At 35.3% G+C, this 21,388-nt stretch overlaps 1 protein-coding gene across 5 annotated transcripts in view; it reads left to right on the forward strand.

The window, feature by feature from the left end:
• Nucleotides 1-21,388, forward strand: part of CSMD3 (CUB and Sushi multiple domains 3) — a 1,245,805-nt gene that overhangs the window by 1,061,366 nt on the left and 163,051 nt on the right. For 3 of the 5 annotated variants that reach the window (XM_082720053.1, XM_082720055.1, XM_082720056.1), the window contains 3 exons: nt 990-1,103; nt 1,602-1,697; nt 3,264-3,467. In XM_082720053.1, coding sequence (XP_082576179.1) covers nt 990-1,103; nt 1,602-1,697; nt 3,264-3,467 — 414 coding nt within the window. The remainder of the gene's footprint in view (nt 1-989; nt 1,104-1,601; nt 1,698-3,263; nt 3,468-21,388) is intronic. The other 2 variants (XM_082720054.1, XM_082720057.1) reach the window with 1 other exon arrangement.

The raw sequence follows: 21,388 nt of genomic DNA on the forward strand, positions 1-21,388 counted from the left end.
ACTTTAAAATATATATGTATAGTTTAATTACAGTAATGTGATTTTGAGCTTATAAAAATCACTTTGTCTTATCATTATTAAACTTAAAAAAGTACTCTTTTAAATGCCATAATTTTTCTATTCAAAAAGTGTTTTAAGGATAATTTTTTATTATTTTTTTCTTTTTTAAAATAACCCAAAATACAAGCTTATTTCTGCTCTGGAACAGGTTCTTTCTTTTAAGTTATAGTTTGGGTCATTTCTACATATAAAGTTTACATATAATTAAAGGAAAAGTACAAAAAAGAGACCTTTATAAATATCTATTGATAAGTACTTCAGATCGGTATTTACCATGAAAAAACAACCATTATGTAAAATTATATATCTCAATAGCTGAGGAATTATAAATTATATTTCTTGATTTTGGCAAGATATTAACAATGCTTAGGAATCATTGTAAAGTCAAAATGTAAACTAAACACTGTACCTTTAAAGTATCTTGCTGATATTTTTCCAGTGAAATTATTACTTATACCAGAACAGCATTTTAAAAGCAATCTAAATAAATCCCCCTAAGTTAAAATATTGTCTATCTTATATAAAAGAGGAGAAAAAAATTAGAAAAAGAGAAGAGAGTCACAAAGTGAAGAGAACCAAACTACCAATGGGAAAAATCAGAGTTATCGTAAAGTATTAATCACCAACCTTACGGTTTCTGATCTACAGATAAATGTTATACCCATTTAATTTATTTTTAAAAAATAGTATTTAAAAAATTTTATTGCTTTTAGGCCATGGTCATTACCTTATGACCTGAGATATGTGTGTTAGGCATATCAACCAATTGGCACCTACCCTCTTTTAAAGGTAGAAGAAAGATGAGTATTATATTGTAATACTTTGTTCTCTCTCTCCTCCTCTTTCTATTTTTTTTTTTGTTGTTGTTTTTTGTTTTCGTTTTTGGATGGTTGGTGATTTGTTTGCTTCTCCTGGTTCCTGTTGATCAGTGGTGTTTGGCCAGTTTGTATTTTTCCAGACATCACTCCACGATGTTGTTGAGGTGTATGATGGGCCAACTCAGCAATCTTCTCTGTTATCTTCCCTCTCAGGATCCCATTCAGGTATCCTTTAATAGAACTGCCATGCATCAGTTATTGATTAAAGACTGACTTTGATTGGTATTAGAGTGAAAGTTGAGATTTATGTCATCCATATGAAAAATAAACTGAAAATAGAATCACTCTTTATTTTAAACAAAAATAGAAACACAATAGTAACTCAAACGCTTGAGAAAAATATAACCAACTATTTTGGGGGATTGTAATCAAGTAAATATAATATTTAGTCACTGAGTCTGTGGTATTTAATGTAATATAAAATATTTAAGGATTATTTTTGAAATGAGACAATATGTATCAAAATGTAATAAAAGCCTTATGGTAAAAAGGTTGAGATTGAAACTGAACCCAAAGAAAATATATTGTCAGAGGTAGGCTATCTTAAAGTAATTTGATAGAACATAGATTGACATTTTCAAATAACAGTTTAAATTAATATAATTTGTTAGGTTTACTGAATGAAATTATTTATGATATCTTAGTGTTTGTTTTGTTGAGTAGGAGAATCACTTCCACTGAGTTCAGGTAATCAGATCACAATTCGATTTACTTCAGTTGGACCAATAACAGCTAAGGGATTTCACTTTGTTTATCAAGGTAAGTGACCCTGTAGCCTAGAAACACACTAAGGAATGATATCAATTTCCTCATGCTATGTTCAGAATTATTAATGATGAGATCCTCATAACCATATAGGAGAGATCAAAGTTGGTTTTAGTTGTTTTTTTTTTTTTTTTAAAGTTTCGCCCTGTTCCTCCCGCATCACTAGAAAACTGTTAATTTGACCAAAGTTAAAAGTGACCTTTTGTTTCCATCATCATTCTCAAGTATGATTTCCTTTCCTTCCAACATATTGTTTTCAAACATTTTTTTCTGACAACTCTTCACTCTCTGCATCTTCTATTTTTCCCATAGCCTAGCATTCTAAATTAAAAATGTACAGCATTTTGTGCTGATGTACTTAGACAAGCAGGGAAATCATTATTTCATTCTAAAATTTTAGTTTTTCATTCTCTCAGGAGATTCCAAACTTTCTTCACGGCTATTAAATATTTTTGTGCAATTGAAAGCTTATTTACACAGTTTCTTCTCGCCTTTTATAGACAAGCTTCAACATTATCATTAAAATATTAAGGGCTATAATTTGAAACATTTTGTTTTAATTGTGTATGAACATGTAGTATTTATTCTTAAATGTAACTTGAACTTTATTTTTAAGAAATTTATAAACATACATGATTTGATACTTTTATTAACTTTATCCCATTTATAATGTCTATAATATTTTACTGTTTCATTTTTAATAGTATTCCTTCATTAAACAGTATATGATATTATGAACTTAAAAAGGCACTATTACAAGTCACATAAGAGGAATCAGTCTATTTGGAATTCATCATATCATTTTTTGGGCTGTTGTCAAACTCTTTAATCCCATCTGTATGTGTTTTAAAAAGAAAAAACATCCTGTTATCATTCTATTTTACTAAACCAAAAAAAAAAAAAAGTCACAATCGAAGTACATACCTATAAAAACTAAAAGCAATTTCAAATTTGATATTGTATGATTATTAAATAAAACTCCTATTGTTGTTAATCTGTCTGACTTATACTTAGCCTTGAACATAATTATATTGAATAACAAACACATTTTGAACAATTAAGTTTGTGAACAAACTGTGAAATTAGTACAATGTTTAATTTCTTTTTTAAATCTATGAAATACTGAAAAATAAAATGTGACATTACCTCATGTAACCTGACACATATTGGAACATGGTATCCTAGTTTAAAAAGAAAAAATATATCTTTCAGTCATCATCCTGTAAATGGAAATACCTAATTCAAACTATTTTGTTATATTAATGAGTTTAGTAAAACCAAAAAAAAAAAAAAAAAAAACAAAAACTTACTTGATGTTGTTTAAAGGATTAAAAGTAAGATTTTTTTTTAATTAAAAAATCTTGATGACAATAGCAGTATTCATTTTAAATTATATTTTTTCTGTATGAATATTAGAACTTTTAGAAATATATTCAAGTTGTTAATTTCAGTGCTGATAAAAAGTAAAGATTTCTTTGAAATTTGTTTAAATAGCTACATTTTGAAATCTGCATTTCTCTCCCAAATATGAAATTAAAATCAATAATTATTTGTACACAGCTGTTCCTAGAACAAGTTCTACACAGTGCAGCTCTGTGCCTGAACCAAGATTTGGAAGAAGGATTGGCAATGAATTTGCAGTTGGTTCATTGGTTCTTTTTGAATGTAATCCAGGATATATTCTCCATGGATCCATTGCAATTAGGTGTGATACTGTGCCCAATTCTTTGGCCCAATGGAATGATTCCTTACCTACCTGTATTGGTGAGTATGTAAACTTGAATGCTTTGTGACTGTACATATTTTATATCAAAATTAGTTATCTTGCATCTATCAATAATTCTATTTTAGATCTAATAGTCATACCTTAATTTTTAAATATCCCGTTAGTTATGATGTACCTAAATAGGACAAGCAAATATGGGTATTTGCTGTAGTTCAGATATAATGTGATCAATGAAGAATATTTTGTGTTGAATTAGCTGGATAGTTTCCTCATTTATTGATTTAGATGTATGAAGATATATGCACATATTGCCAGTAACACAAAATTTGAATGCTACTAATATGGGGTTGTTGAAATAAACATCTCTAAAATTTTATGCAGAGATTCCTAAGCCAGTATGTAAAGAATTTATATATCTTTTAAAGATCTCAGAAGCTGATTTTTTTTTTTAACGTATTCTATTTTGGTATCAAAAGAATTACAAAATATGCATTAGAAAAGAAATCTTTTTTTTCTTTTATCTATTATTTGTAAATATGTGTAAAAAATACAAAATAAGAGATCTCATAAATCTAAGTGATACATTTTTGATGAGTGGAATACATACAGTTAGCCAGAAATCTAATTGTTTAAAACTTCATTTTTGTAAGACTGTATCTAATTTAAATTGGTAAATAGAATATACACTTTCTAAAATTATAAGCTCTTAATCCTGTCAAATTATATTAAACAGATTAAAATAGTTCCTAAACCACAAAAAATTTAGAATTTTATATTACTTCAAGTTCATTACAATGACTTCTGGCTCTTGTATAGTTCTATAGATATGGAAAAGGTATGCTAGGAAGTTTATTACTCTTTTGTCCGGAGAGCATATCTGAAAATTATTTTCTTTGATTACATGGTATAATGTTATTGTTTTAAAGATTTATTTATTTGAGAGAGAGAGAAAATGTACTAGTGGGGAGTGAGGGACAGAAAGAGATGGAGGGGATCTCAAGCAGACTCCACACTGAGCACAGAGTCCAAGGCAGAGCTTGGTCTCAGGACACCAGTATCATGACCAGACCGAAATTAGGAGTCTGATGCTTAAATGACTGAGCCACATAGGTACCCCTGATTATACAGTATTATTTTAAAAGAAGAATGGTAAAATTTAATCTCAGGTTAAGAAATAGCTCTTGCGAATTGAATTTTTTCATTAAAGTTATATTGGTATGTGGTTTACAAAATAAGAGGAAGAATTATTTAAATAGAAGATAAGCAAAATTTTGTTTTTATTTTAATAATCCCAATTCCAATTTTTCAAAGAGTGACATGATTGTATATATGCACACATATACACTTATAGGTATATAAAATGTATTTTACTTATTTATTTTTAAATATTTTATTTATTTATTTAACTAGGCAGAGAGGCAGGCAGAGAGAGAGGAGAAAGCAGGCTCCCTGCTGAGCAGAGAGCATAATGGGAGGCTTGATCCTGGGATCCTGGGATCACGACCCACCTGAACTGAAGGCAGAGGCTTTAAGCCACTGAGCCAGCCACCCAGATGCCATACCTGGAAAGAAATTATGTGCATCAATATTTTTAATTTTTAATTTTTGAAAACATATTTTACCATATTTTAACAGAGATTTAATATAATGTTAGCTCATAGTTCATTAAACTAAAGTGTGCTTTCAAATTGTGAATCAATATACTGATTTTCTCTGAGGAAGGAGTAAATTCTGTTGATACCATTTATAGAAGATGTAATTGTTTAGGATATGTCTGCTCTAAGTATCATGTGTTTTCCATCCACATCAGGACATTATTAGTAATTGTGCTAGGAATATGGTAAAAATCAAGGCTATTATGAATATAAAGTAAGGAAGAATGGTTGCGTGGTCTTCCTAGGAACTTGTTATCACCAGCTCCAAAACAGAAACAGCTAGCATATTTCACAGGGCATTTTTCTTACACCAAATATTTTAGTTCTGCCCACTGTAATAAGTGGAATGGGAGCTATTATTCTGTTATTCTTTTCTTTGTTGAAAACTACCTATAAAAATAATTTAAATCAGTAGAAGGCTATAAATGATTCTCCAACTTTCTCATCTTTTAGCTAAATAACCACAATTTCTGATACCATTAGCAATTACTTAATCCTTTCTGTTTGCCAGCTTTCATGCTGAGCAATTTACATACATATTTAATGTAATCCTTACAGCAAACCAATTGGAAAAGTTACTTTAAGAATTTACAGTTGAAGAAACTGAGTTTTAGGGAGGTAAAATAGTTATTTTTAAACTATCAGGACATAGTGGGTGGTGGAGCTGGGGCAGTAACTAAATTTTTCTGACCCCATACCAGCCTAAATAATAGAGGACTGCTTCTTTTTAGGTTTTGATTTATAAGCTAATTCCTTCTTATTTGATATCTACATATAATGTGAGATTTCTTATCCTATTGAAATACATTTTTGACAGTCAACAAGTACAAGAAAACAAATCATTGGGAGTTAATGTCCCTCCAGTATTTTAGCTAGCATGGAGCTGGGTAGGGTTAATGGAACCAACAGATCTTCCCCTTTCTGTACTTTTATACTCTCATACAGACAAAACAGATGTTTCTCCTTTTGAGCCACAATATATGTTGACTTCATACTCTTATAAAATAGTAATAAATAAATTATCCTAAACTAAAGACCATGAGCTGAGAGAAATGTTCCTATATGTCTATGCCAAAATTAGTCATGCAATATGCATAAATCGGAAATTACATTGCTTTAAATCAGCTTAATAATTGAAGACAGACACATGATAATAATAAATCTCTTCAGCCTCACAATAGATTTTTTAATATTTCTCTATAAATATCAAGAATCAGTCATTATTTCTGTCTCACTTTTCCTGGTAATTATTTACATAATTTGTGTCACTTTTACTTTATTTATGTAGGTATTGATAGAAAATATCAATACTGTATAATAGAAGGTAACTAGGTAAGTAACTGTCTTCATTTAGTTTCATATACATAATGAAAATTCCTTGAAAATATTCATTTTTTATAAAAGTAGAATGATACAATGACATCTGGCAATTCATAAACTAGCTCATTAATCTTTAAATATCATTGCTCTAGTTTGAGTGTTCAGAGAACCTGTTATCAATGCAGAGTACTGAAGTGTAACTTTATAAATTATCTGTTAAAGGTTCTATTTGTCTATTTATCATGTTAATGGGGAAAATTGTAAATAATCATGTAAAACCGAATAAAATTCCCACAGCTGGGAAATCTAAGTTCTTAGTATAAGGGTTAATTAAGTCTTGGGCAATAATAGTCTTGTGCTCTGACTTTAACACTGAGATGTGGGTGAGTCACTACATGATCCTGGAAAATTTACACAATTTCTTATTCTCAATTGCCATATCAATAAATCAAGAATATAAGAGAATTCCCTTGTAGGTTTATTGTGACAATTAGTTCTTAGAATCCAGTAAGTACTCAATAATTAAGTTGTTTTTGTTGTTTCCAAATCTTCCCTCACAGAAGCAGGAGATAAAACTTTAATTCTAAAGGTATTGGATCTAGAATATAGAATTGACACACAGTACTGACAAAAGGCTTGATATTATTGATTCTCATTTGTTGATATGTTTTAATAACATTTTAAAGTTAATAAATGTAAAAACTATCTTCCACAGGAGATTTTTATATCTTAAAAAGGCAAAACACATGGACTCTTATCATCCTTTCCAATTTAATAATTTAAGGTCCCTTGAATGTAACATTTTTTTTGCACTTAAAACTTTTAAAAAAGACATTGGATGACATATAATAACAATTTTTTGAGAATAATAGCAGTTATTTATTAAAATAAAATAGAATATTATTTATTAAAATGATAAAATATTTATTAAAATTAAAATTAAAATAGCAGTCATTTAAAAATTGTTATTAAAATATTAATTTAAGAAAATATTTAATTTTGGGAGACTGAAATTTCTTTCTACCAATTGCCGTATTTAAGGACAAATGGTTGAAAAGGAACTGATTTAAAATAAAAGGCATATGTTAATGATTTGGTTTGTTCTCATTATATGTGAAAGTATAAAATTAATGAAGTTAAAATTTAAACAGTGGTAGGGTACCTGGGTAACTCAGTTGGTTAAGCATCTGACCCTTAATTTTGGCTCAGGTCATCATCTCAGGGTGATGAGATCCAGCCCTGCAATGGGTTCCAAGCTGGGTATGGAGCCTGCTTACAATTTTTTCTTTCCCTCTGCTGTATTCTCATTATCAAAAAAAAAAAAAGAAAGAAAGAAAAAAAAATTAAACAGTGATTAATACGACTGTAATTGGTTTTGACTATGTATATTTAACAAAGATTTTCATTCAGACTTTTCTCTGTTCTTGAAAAGTTAAAAAACTTGATTATTCTAAGAAATTTCTTTTGTCTATGAAAATATGAAAAATGAGACAGGGTTAGAAGAAGAGATAAAAAGACATTAAAGAAGGAATAAAACCAGAAAAATGAAAGAAAGGATGTTGCGGCCGGCATGACAAACTGACCAGGAAACGTAAGGGTTAAGAGGATGGTGAAAAGAAATTAAGAGACAAAGAGATGGGGCCAGGAGGGACACTGGGGAGGATGTCCAACAGTGCCGATTTTATTCCACATCTTACAAGCATTTACAAGGCAGACTGCAATAGGAGTCAGTACTTAGTTGATGACCGGAAGTTCCTATAACAAGTTTACGTTAACTACAAGCCAACCTCGTGATGCCAGGTAGTCTGGGCTAAAGCCATTAGCAAGACAGTCAACCAGGGAGTGGGTTATGGGAGGTACAGGAACAACAAGGACCAACTAAGAATTCATGACCCTGACCACATTATTCACTTTTGTAGGGAGAGTGTGTGGGAAGTCACATAGGCAAGCGCACGATACATAGCATGGACCCTTTCTCAGTGTTACTCAACTTTCCTGTCTTTACCCCATTATCAAGGTGTCCAGACTTTAAAGGAGACACAAGTCAGGGCCTGGTTTGATCCTCAACTCCAACCATGCCATAGCCTCCAACAAAAGGATATTTTAGGATTAAGAAAAGGAAAGAGAGAAAGAGAGAAAAATAATATATTGTGGGATAAAAAGAATACAAATTCTAAATGCTAAAAATAAATCATCTTTATTTAAAGTGGAAGAAAACCCCTATATTATTACTAAGGTTTATGCTTTTATCTTAATGATAAAATTGAGTCCAAAACTAGAAGGGTGGTGATTCTAAATGGCACTCAGATGATAACTCAGTTTAGGGTCTACTATTTGGTCTAACTGCCAAATGAAAATATACATGTATTTCTATTTTTAATTGTAAATATTTTTAGCTTCAAAATGTTCTGAATAAAAATAATTGTGTCTTAAAATATTTTAAAAAGGAAAAGGTTTGATGCCTTAAAGATTCAACTATGAGAGTCAAATACCCAGTCTTCTTTAGATTAGTATCAAATCATTATCTTTAATTTTATTTGTTTTATTTTTAAGATTGCATTTATTTATTTATTTGAAGTTTGGAGGGGAAGGAGCAGAGGGAGAGGGACAAGGAGATTCTTGCCGATCATAGAACCCAATGTGGGGCTCAATCTCACAACCCTGAGGTCATGATCTGAGCCAAAATCAAGAGTTGCTTAATTCGTGGATGCTTAACCTACTGAGCTACCCAGGTACCCCAAAGCATTATCTTTAATTTTAGTTCATCATCAACATTTGTCATGAATAAAATATTAATTGCCTCAGATCTTTGAACATTCTATTTCTTCTGCTTGGAACATGCATTCCCAATTTTAGGCTTACTACATCACTTCATTCAAACTGATAATCTTCCTTGAACATCCTATCCAAAATAATTTTCTGCTACCCAAGTTCCATTTATTCTATGCCTTTACCCTGCTTTTCTTTAATGACAAACATCCACCATATTACGTATCGTTTGGGAGATTTTTTGTCTGTTTTTGTTTTTTGTTTATTTTGTTTTGTTTTTAGTTTCTTAGTCTTTCTTGTCCACCTCTGTCCTGACACTATAGTTTTTATGTTCTTCCAAAAGAGGACCTGGCATATAATACATAGTCAATAAACTTTCATTCAGGGAAGGGATTTTAGCAATTAGCTATGATAATTTCCTGAATTCTTGTAGAGGTCAAACAACTGGACAGTTTCCCAAGTCCGGGGGGCATGTATTTTCAATTTCAGGCTTTCTTAATTAATTTTTTCTATTTGTTTCAGGGGTACAAGTCTGTGATTCATCAGTCTTATATAATACCCAGTGTTCATTACAACACATACCCTCCTCACCAGATACTGATGCTCTTGCTCACTTTGCTTGCTTAGACCTTTACAAGCCATTGGAAGTTTGGAACTCTTCTGAGACTATTTCTGTAGGAAAGAGCAAACAATAGATTTACATATGATCTGGGTAGTTTTATTCTGAGAGAGAACAAATTCTCTTTTTACTCTTTACAGTTTAGTTATCATCTTTGACAATCTATTTACCAGATTTTATAATTGTATTTTCTCTATGTTTACTATTCTGTGAATACTCAATTAACAACTTAAGCCAAGTGAGCATCCATCTGAAACCAAAAGAAGGCAGCTTTCCACATTCCTAATGATTTCCATCTCCTCTGCATTATTTTAGTTTCATGGTTCTTACTATGGTTACCAACACTTTCCTTGTTTTTTTTTTTTTTTTTTTTTTTTTGGCTATAGTAAAACACAATGAAATGTTCCATAATTTTGCAAAAACTGACAGACTAAAATTAAACCGTTGAGTGAAAAACAGCCCCATTAGTCATGACAGATGGGTGGTCCTTACAGTTAACATGGTCAAATACTAAGGTAGGGGACCTACAAGTTTAAATGACCAGTATCTAAGTGGTACTTAGTAATTGTGCACAAATCTGTCATATCCAGCCATTCTTAGGCAAATTATAATAAAGTACAATGATATTTTGATAAGAACATTGGGCTTGGAATAAATATAAAACTGAAAAATATATGCCAAAGACTGAGTTTTTATCTTCCAAATTTGACCTTGTTACACTTCAGATTTCTTAAAATTTTCAGTCTCATAAAACACCAAGCTGTCCTCCCTCTGAGACTCTGTGATTCAAATAACCCCCTGCAGCCACTAATAGCTCTGACAATATATGGCCTAAGGCATAAGTACTTTTGTTAGTGGGAGGTCTTTTTTGAAAAGCCCCTGAACTTGCCATTTATTGCCCTTAGGCAGAAAGTCTTTAATTAGCTGCTTATCCCATTACCTTTATCTGGTTGCCTCCCCTCCCCCACAGAAACTTCAGAATCTCAGAAAGAACTACTTTTACTTGTATTTTCTCCATAACAACACCCCATTTATATCATCTTTTCTAGAGCAGTAGAGAATTGATAAGGAAATACAGGAGCTGAACCCTCATTCACTGATTCATTTATTTATCCATTTATCCATCCATGAACAGGTTACTCAAAATAATAATAAATAGGGGCGCCTGGGTGGCTCAGTGGGTTAAAGCCTCTGCCTTCAGCTCAGGTGATGATCTCAGGGTCCTGGGATCGAGTCCCGCATTGGGCTCTCTGCTCAGCGGGGAGCCTGCTTCCTCCTCTCTCTCTCTGCCTGCCTCTCTGCCTACTTGTGATCTCTATCTGTCAAATACATAAATAAAATCTTTAAAAAATAATAATAATAATAAATAGCAATTAGTATTTATAAAAAGAACTATTAAGCATTTTCTTTCTTTCATTTTTCTTTTTTTTTTTTATGTTGATACCAATAACAGGAGGTAGATAAGATTGTTTCTCTTAAGAGAGTATAAACTCTGTGGTTTACAGATAAAAGTAAAATCAGGGTTTGAACACAGGATGCTTGTCTAAAGCCCATTGCTCTGGTAATCCATATGTTATATAGTGTATTACTGATCAGTAGGGATATATGTATCTTTTAAAATAGGAAACAAATATTCAGATAAATAATATACATAGTAATTGAAACTTTATAAAATATCCTATGTATAGTAATGTATAGCTGGGGATACTTTTATAGTATTTTTATATACAATAATATGAAACTTTGTATTGTTATATATGGCTTATTTAGGAAATCACTGGGAGAAAGGAATAATGCAGAAATGATGAACAGGAACGTATAACCACAATATATACACAGATATCACAAATATACAACAAGTCTGTCAACAGTTTATTCACCAAGCATTTACTGAGTGCTTACCAAGTATCAATCTCTCATCTAGCTTTGAAGAACAAGATAAGATTCCTGCCCTTTTGGAGTTTACATTTTAATAGAGGGAGACTGAGCAACACACCAGTGATGTGTTCTCTTCTTTCAGATAGTAGTATGTAGTATGAAGAAAAGTAAAGAAAGGGCGGAGGTCCTAAGAAACCCAGGGCATGCGGCTGTTTTATATACAAATGAAATGAATGGAGGGGGTTATAAAATCTTTGAAGTAAACATGTGTATAGACTATGAGGCAGAGACAGATCTTGACATGTTCAAGCCACAGCAAGAATCCCAGGTATCTGAGGCACCTGGGTGGCTCAGTAGGTTAAAGCCTCTGCCCTCAGCTTAGGTCATGATCCCAGGGTCCTGGGATGGAGCTAAGCATCAGGCTCTCTGCTCAGCAGGGAACCTGCTTCCTCCTCTCTCTCTCTGCCTGCCTCTCTGCCTACTTGTGATCTCTGTCTGTCAAATAAATAAATAAAATCTTTAAAAAAAAAAAGAAAAGAAAAGAATCCCAGGTATCTGGAGCAGAGTGAATGATGGCAAGCATGATAGAAGAGTCTGGGGAAGCAGAGCGGAGGCCAAGTCATATGGACCCTCAAAGTATGTGGGACGCTTGAATTTTCTCTAAGCAGTGAGAGAATTCATTGAGCTACTTTCTAAAACATCACTCTGTAAGGAGGGATGGCGTAGGAGCACGAGGATGGAATGGCAATTGCAATAATGGAGAGGATAAGTAAGGGTAATTTTGATAGGAAGGTCATAGTCAAGGATGAGAATTGATAAGCTTCGTGATATACTTTTTTAAATGGTGATGGGAAACTTTACTGATAGGTCGACCATAGATGTAAATGTGAATTTGAATCTAAGGAAAGAAATTAAGATGAATGAATCCTAGATTTTTGGCTTAGAGCTAGGTGATAGTGACGTTTACTGAGATGGAGAATTGTATAGATAAAATTTCAAGAGCATTGTTTTAGACTTATTAGTTTTCAGAGGCTTATTAGGCAGATTATAGCAGGATTCTGAGCAAAAGTAAGAATTTGAGATAACAGACATGTAGTAGTCCTACTATATTGATGACATGGAAATAGATGGCATTTTTAAGTGATGTTAGAAAGAAAAAAGAAGACGGCTTAGGTCAGAGAGTGTACAACCTTTAAAAGATCAAGGGAGGAGGGTAAGCTACAAAGAAAGAAGAGAAGAGAAAAGAAGAGAAGACAAGAGAAAGAAAAGGTGAAAGAAAGGAAAGAAAGAGAGAGGAAGGAAAAGAAAGAAAGAGGAAAGAGAGGACGGGAGGAAGGAAGAAAAGAAAGGAAGGAAAGAAAGAAGAAGAAAGGATAAGGAAAAAAAAAGGAAGAGAGGAAGAAGAAGATTGATTGTATCACCAGTGGTATAGAAAAAAGCAGGCTAATATGGTGTCTTTGTGGCCAAAGAAAAGCTCAAGGTAGATGAAGTGATCAAAAGGAGGAGATAATTACTCAGAGATTGAGCAAAATGCAAATTAAGAATTGAATAACAACACATTACAACAAGAGTATTTTGGTGACTTTGGCTTAGTCATTTCAATGGAGTGAAGACAAAAGACTGATGAAATGGATGGAGGACAGATTGGAAAGTGAGGAACAGGGGATTTGTCACTGGAGCAGCAGGGAAGGAAACTTTAGAATGTGAAGGGTAAATGAGTTAGACTCTTGGCGCCACAGTGAGCAGAGTTCCAGACAAATAGTGAATTGCTTCATCTTCTGAGACTTCAGTGTGTTGGAAGAGCCTAAAATTAAGAAGTACATGAAAACATAACGAGCTATACCATAACAGAGCTCTCTAGGAAAGAACTTGGTGCTATGGAAAACTGTGGGACACTTAACGAATACGGGTGTTATCAAATAAGTAAATAGGTAAAACCAACATTGAATGACCATGGATGGTAGTGCTTGCTACGTGGGAGAAGGACATACCAAATCACTATTAAGAGAGTATGTTAGTTCAGTAGGTTGAACTGGGAAGGGGGATCGTGATGGTGACATATTGGGAAACCATGAGTACCTATAAGCCTGAAGATGCAGTTAGAGACTGATAAAGTTAGCTGTATTTATCTTTAGAATTGACTCTACAGGGAGATTTTTTGAAGGATTTTCAACAGTGAAATAACATGATCAAATTTTAATTTTAAAAAGGTCATTTTAATAATGAGACATATTACATGGATTGTACAGCCACTGTGACGAGGCCCATTGGTATGATTACTGTAGTAACCGAGACAAATATAAGAGTCAGGTAGGATAATGCCAATGTAGAAGACCAACCGTACTTTCTTTGAACTCAGAATCAGCACTTCATCAATCACTTATTTTTAATCTGTTTTTGGGAGTGAATCTCTATTATAGAAGTCTTATAGAAGAATCTCTATTATATTCTTCCATTCCTAGCACGTCATTTCTTAAGTCATCTAAAACTGTTGACTTTTTGTTTAAAGGAGCTATTTTTTTTTCCTGATCCATTTAACCTGAATTAATACAGAACGCAATAATGTAAATTTTTAGGAAATTACAACAAAATAATTTTCTTTGAAGATACATTCTTACACTATTAAAAATGTTTGTAGTACTCTTCTGAGTAACTGCCCTATGCTTTTGCATTAGGCTTTGGAAGCAGCAGAAAACTAACTTTTTAAAAATTATTATAAAAGGTATATCCTGATATCCCACTGTTATAATGAGAAAACAACAAATGCTCAAGCATCAGAGTGCCAGTGGTATTTAAAATAATAATAGTTGTAAAGGAAATAATAGAAGGAAGTATATTTTATTGACCTCTCCCTGTGTTCCAAGCAATGTGCTAGCTTCCTTATGTACATTATCCTATCTATATATTTTTCACAAAAGTCCTTTTTTAAACAACTGCGTTATCATTTCACATACAAAATTTCTGAGTTTCAGCGAGTATAAGGAACATATCTAACATCACACAGTATTTAACATTGTAAGATAAGTCATGCCCAGAGCCAAGCTGATAGAAGGTAAGAGCATTTTAAGATTAATACTTAGTACAGTTAAAAAATGATAGAGGCCTTTATTGACTTCAGAGCAGGTCTGCACATTTTTTTTCTCGTCATACTGTACTGGCAATAACCAGACTGGCCCCATATCAAGTTTCCTCTTCCACCAAAGGACATGGACTATGGAGCCAAACTATCAGTATTCAAATTTCATCATCATCTCTTACTAGCTCTGTGATCTCAAGCAAGTTATTTAATTCCTTAGTGATTCTATTTCCTGTAAAATAAAGAGAATATTTATATCTCATTGGATTGTTAGGAGAGGCTTTAATGAGTTAAAAATCTGTACACTGCTTTTAAGAGTCTTAGGCAAACAGTAGGCTCTGTAAAAGTGTTGTTATCACCTTGATTACTCCTGAAGAAATGCTATTGAAAGACCCGCGGATCCCCTTACCCAAGAATCCAACACTGCCACTGGATGCAATCAGCAAGAGGTTCTTTATTGTTACGCAGGCGCCTGCGGGTGGTCAGCGCGCGCCTGCGGGTGGTCAGCAGCTCCTGCTAGCTGAGCACACCTGGCTGGGGTGGTGCAGGATTTTTATAGACAGGTGCAAACAAGTTTTGGGTGGGACGCAACTGATTGGTTGACAGTTAGAACTTTTGAAAAAGGCATACGTGGAGTTTGCTGATTGGCTTTGGGGACCCGCTCGCGCGGAAGAGAGAGGCGGGAAGGGGGAACAAGCTGATTGGTTCTGAGGGCCCGTGCGCGGGAGGAGAGAGGCAGGGAGGGGGAACAAGAAGGGGGAAGGTAGGAATGCCATCATGGCGTCTTCTATTATTTCTATAAGCCAAACAGTTACAGAAGGGCAAAAGAGCAATTAATCACGCAATTAATAACCTAATCTACGCCTAAAAGCCAGCGGTTCACAGAAAAGCAAACAAGCGGTTAGTTGTCCTATCTATCTTCCAGGGGAGGGGTCTTTCATTCCCCCCTTTTTCTTTATCATGGATAGAATCTTATATCCATTCGTCTTGTTCCTGCTCTAAGTGGGGTGCAAGGCGCCAGCTTTTGCTTTCTCCTCAGCCAGCCTCCTGCTCCTTCATTTCCCCCTGAACAATCTTGACCCTGAAATCTTTAAGTGAGTTGAAGGTGGAAGGTCTCATCTTCTGTAACTTCTTCGTGCTGAATAGGGGCGTAGAGCTGTCCCTACCTGCTTGGGTCAATATTGATCAGGGTAGGAACATAAGGGAGTTACAAAGGTGGAGGCAGCTGAATCCAGTGCTGACAGTGAAGAGGCGTCCTTGCGCGCGACAAGGATCGTCTGTCGTGGCGAAGTCCTTGTAGCAATGGAGTCTCGGCACCAAGTAGAGAAACATGGAACAAAGCAACATATTAAGATTAATAAGGCGATAAGAATGAAAAGCCCGAAAAAGAGATTCGGCCATAGTCCTCCTTCAAATTAGGAACTTAACCATTTACTGAGAGAGAAGGATCTTGTAGGGCCTTAATCTGGGTGTTCATATCCTTTATTATTCCTGTGACATTTTTGTGATAGTCTGGGATGTATACGCAACATTCTGTCGTGATAATTGCACATGTGCCACCCTGGGCTGCTGTAAGGACATCTAAAGCCATCCTATTTTGTAGGACTTCCCTGCGTGTCTGTGACACTTCGGTATTAAGTAGGGAGATGCCATTTAGTGAATCATTGAGTGCCTTTGTAGTATATTTATTAAGGGCTTCTACATGCCACATGACATCCTCTAGTCCCGCAGATGGAACAAAGATGGATGCTAAGTGATCACACCATTTAAAAACAAATCGTGTCCATCTTTGTTTCAAGTTGGGGAGATTAGCTGGAGTTGTAATGGTTTTAGTAATGCGCCCATGGATCCAGGCAAATCCTAAAGTACAGCGACCTATCCACCCTGGAGGAAGCCAGGGCCACAGGTTGGTTCCATATATCCAGTGGGTTCCGTTCGGAGCTGGCCATCTGATGCCAGGTCACCTTGCCCAATCAGTAGCAAACCGGTCAGTAGCCTGGAGTACTATTACTTGGGAACACATTTCTAGTGAGCCATCCTAGACATCTTGTGTTATTTGCCCAAGTACCACTCGTATGATTCTTGTTCCCAGCATAAAACTGCCTTCTGACTGAGCTGTCCAATCATGGGTGTAAGACACAGATGTGTATCCCAGATTTGATATATGCCATCCTTAGTATAGCGATGAGGAGGGTTTTGGAACTTCGGCCCATATTGGATTGGGGAGTTATGGCTTGATAGCAATCCCCTTTCTTTCCAAATAGCTCCATGGGCATGTAGTACCAGGAAAGCATATTTGGAGTCAGTATAAATGTTAATTCTTAGGCTTTGGCAATTGCAAAGTGCTAGTGAGCACTATGGCACACATAGCTTTTCTTATTTTTTTTCTATGAAAACTACTGTCATCAGAAAACCAACTGTCATTCATATTTTTAACAGGGGCATCTTAAATCTGGACAAATAGAGTAAGCAAGATCAATAACTTTTGAACATTTTTGCTCTATAGAGAAAGAAGTACAGTGGTCAGGTTCAGGCATACAGGTAACTAGGTTTAAAGTCTGACAAGTTTTAAGTATTAATTCTGGCATATCTATAAGTATAGTCCAATATTTAATAAGTTGGCCTCCATCATCCATTGGTGGCCTTTGGCTTCTAAGACAAATCTGGACCTGATGTGACATCATTACAGTCAAGGACTGTCCCATAGTGAGCTTTGAGGCTCTTTTTATGAGGAGGGCTGTTCCATGCTTAGCTAAAGCATCTGTTTGCAATTGCACCTCAACAGAGGTGGCCTCTAGGATAAATATGACTAAGGGATGAAACCAATAAGACGACCTTTGAGTGGTCCAGCCTTAACAATATCCTGATTACAGAGGATCATTGTCAAGTGGGAGAAAACTTGTCAAGAGGTAAGGGGAGTCCCCCATGGAGCATTCAATCCATTCATAAAGAAAGTGGGGTCATCCATTATTTCCACAAGTCCATAGTTAATCCTATGGAGTGCGATATGGTGGTTTTTAGGCAATTTCATTATCCCAGCCACACATAAGGTGTTAGTTAAGTTATACAATTGTAGGGGAGTCAATCCCATTTTCCAGTTGTTTAATCATGTGCTGTGGGGTCTGCTAATACCCCACAAAATAATAAGATTGACTAAAGAAGTGATTGTACAACTTCTCTGAAGTTTACCTCAAATTGTTTAGCTTAGGTAAACATTTAAAGACAATCAAATCTAGGATTCAACATTCATAAAGTTGTGTTACTAAAACAATTTTTCTCTCTAAAATAACCCTCATTTCCAGAGATAGCCAAATCAGGACTAATTCACTTGTGAAACAAGTCCAGTTTTAACAAACTTGGCCTAATTATTTACATAAGCTCAGCAAGAACAGTGACTGTGATCAATAGATCTTTTAGAATCTGCTTTGCTGGAACTTTGTATAAGGAATCTCTAGGTTGAACTTTTAGTAGCCTCTCCGGGCCAGAAGCCAAGCCCTGTACTTGCCATCAGGCATGCCTGCAATGCCTTTGGGCGAATTCCTCTTCCCGAGACTGCACCTACCAAGGAGTGACATTCTTTACTCACCTGGTGGGGCTGCTGGGAACTCTGTAAGCAAGGTATCAGGCCAACAGTCCCAAGGGGCTTTATGGCTCCAGGTTTCATAAAGTCAACCTTAGTTCCTTAAAGCTGTCTGGTCATATCTGAGTCTTTTCAAATATGACATCCCAGTCAAAGCCTTGGTAAAATAACCAGTTTCCAATTCTTTCCTGTTACAAGAACAGATTCTTATTGAACTTATGCAAATGACTGATTGCCATGGAAGAAAGAATACTTACTGAGATCTTTTGGTTTCAGAGGGTTCAGATAGAGAGAGAAGGTGAATGCTTTGAGCACTTTTACATCTCTATAAGTTACAGATAACTAGGAGGGAGTATCCCTAGTCTGTAAGAGCAAATAGTAGAGAGAACCAGCAATGTTTAAAGACAAAACATTAAGGGACACAACACTATAATCTTTTAGTCCCATGTTACTAAATCTGGTGAATGCAGCTTTAGTCAGTTTTGGAAATTCTTACCCATTTCAGTTTTAGGATTTTCAAGCATATCAAATATCTGTATTTGTCCTGAAAGTCCTTTATAGGAATCTCCTTGAAGATAAAACTCATTTTACCAGAGAATTAAAACAATTATAAATGACAAAAACTCAGAATGGATATGGTTAGAGCTAAAGAGACACGGGAGTTTACAATTTAGCTGCAAGGAAATCAGGTTATTTCTGTGATACATAACTTTTCCATAATTACAGTATCAAGCGATGATCTCTCAAAACGTTAAACTTTAGGAAGTGCGTAGAATCTCTAGAATAGTTATAGCATTTTCCCAAATGTAACCCAAGGTTTATCATTGGTTCAGTAGTACTTCATGAGCAACTTCACATACCTTTAACCTGAGTTAAAGAGATTTACAACTTAAATCTTGTCAACATTTGCTAAAATCTTAGAAAGTTCTAAAGCACATGCTTTAGGGATGTTAAACACCTGATAAAACTGAACATAGAAACTCGTTTTTCTGGGCAGGCAAAGAAAAAACCATTTACATTTTCTTAACAGCAGATCAATTGATCTAAGAAAACATTGTCCTTTTGAACAGAGAATTTCAGTCTTGTACCAATGTACCTTTAAAAACCATTCATTTCAATCTTAATCCATTCTTGACCATAGCTAAAATTTCTTTTCTGAAGATTTCCCTTCACAAACCTACAACTTTCCTTTGCATTCAGGTTTTGTCCCAAGCCACTTCCTTCTAAACAACCATCTCATTTAGGACAAAATTATCTTTCTTTACCTTCAACAAAATGTATTCCCATTCCTTAAATCTTTCTTACATATCTCCTACTTTCCTACATACAGTTTCCCTTTATTTCCATCAGTCTTAGTCACACTAAGCAGAACTTTGTATTCTTAGAAACACCTTTAGTTATTAACCAATTGTCAACTGTTACAACAGAATTCTTCAGGTGGCAAATTTATGAATCAGTTAAGTGGAAAAAAAGTTTACCAACAGATTTAAATACTCTTAGTTTCTTTGCAGTAAGAAGTCAAAAGCACAAACCTACATCCAGTAATTTATGACTTAGCATTTTATCCTGTTTGGTTAAGACCTAGATGTCCACAATTTAATTCCATTTGTCATCCAAGCAAAACTTGAAAACTTTCAGGTTACCAAAGACTTTGAAAGCTACTTCAGCAATTACCCATTAGAACTTTGAGATAGACAATTAACCATCAGTTTAGTCATTTCTTTGCTAACAAATTTTAACAAGTAACACAAGCTTATCTGACCTTCAGTAAACTTCAAAGTTTCACATTTACTGCTGATAACTTAAAAGACAGGTCTTAATTAAACCAACAAACTTAACTTAGTTCCAATAGTGATTTACGTTTCACCTGGACCCACTCCACTTTGAATGTTTACCTGAGACATGCGTGGGAAGATCTGGAGTGGGGAGTGTTAGGTCCAGGGGTGTTCTTCTTGCTCCTTTACAGTGGAGAGAGAAGGAGCCGTGGTGCATGATCTAGAGGCCAGTCATGCAGGCTGCACACACATTGGTACGGTACAGAAACAGAAGGGGAAAACAGAGGAAACAAAGTGCTGCCAGGAGGCAGAGAAAAGATTCCCGGTTTCAGAGCTCATAAGCCCCAACAGAGGAGCAGACGCCATGCTGTCCCACCAGCAAGGGGGGAGGGGTTAGGCAGTCCAAGTCAGGCCAGAGAACACAAGGAAACTTCCCCGAAACAAAAAGAGTTTCGGCAGCTGCTTGGGAATATTCCTTATAGTCTCTGTCTCGAGTTAGACCAACCCCAGTTGGCTCCAGTAATAGCCATTAACACGGGAAGTGAGTGAGGGAGAAGCCCCCACATCTATTAGGAGTAACAGAAAGAAATAAAGCCAGAGTCCCCTTAAACAGAATGTAACCTTCATGACCAGTACAAGGAACATATATCCACATTTAAAGACATAACATGGAGACATGCATGAAGACATACATTGTTGGCCTCCATTCGGAGTCAAAGAAAACACCAAGGACAATAAGCAAGACACACAAAACAATTAACAAGAAGGACGCTGCGTGATTTCGGTACAAAACCGAAAATACAAATTCAACCGGCCTAGGGGAACCACGAGGTCTCCCTTTGGCGGACAGAACCAGCCCAGGGGAACCAAAAGGCTCCTCTGCGGCGGACAGAACCAGCCCAGGGGAACCAAAAGGCTCCTCTGCGGCGGACAGAACCAGCCCAGGGGAACCACGAGGCTCCTCTGTGGCGGACAGATCCCTGGGGCGTCCCCCAGGGTGGCAGGGGAGAAGTCCGAGTTCGTCAACTCCTTCTCAAGCTGCCTACAGAATACAGAGCAACAACGCGCGCTGTTGTACAGTCCTATTCTGCTACCCGCAGAACAGGCAGAACAGAGGCCTCACAAGACGAGAGACAAACAAGAGCACGAGACAGGAGACAAAAACACATAGTTATTAAAATTTAAATGCTGGCCAGCTTACCTCCCAGTGGGAGTCGGTTGGATCCTTGGGCAGGAGTCCGATGATCTCGGTGGGACCTCCAAATGAAAGACCCGCGGATCCCCTTA

The sequence above is a fragment of the Mustela nivalis genome, assembly GCF_964662115.1.
Source record: "Mustela nivalis genome assembly, chromosome: 2".
Taxonomy (NCBI): domain Eukaryota; kingdom Metazoa; phylum Chordata; class Mammalia; order Carnivora; family Mustelidae; genus Mustela; species Mustela nivalis.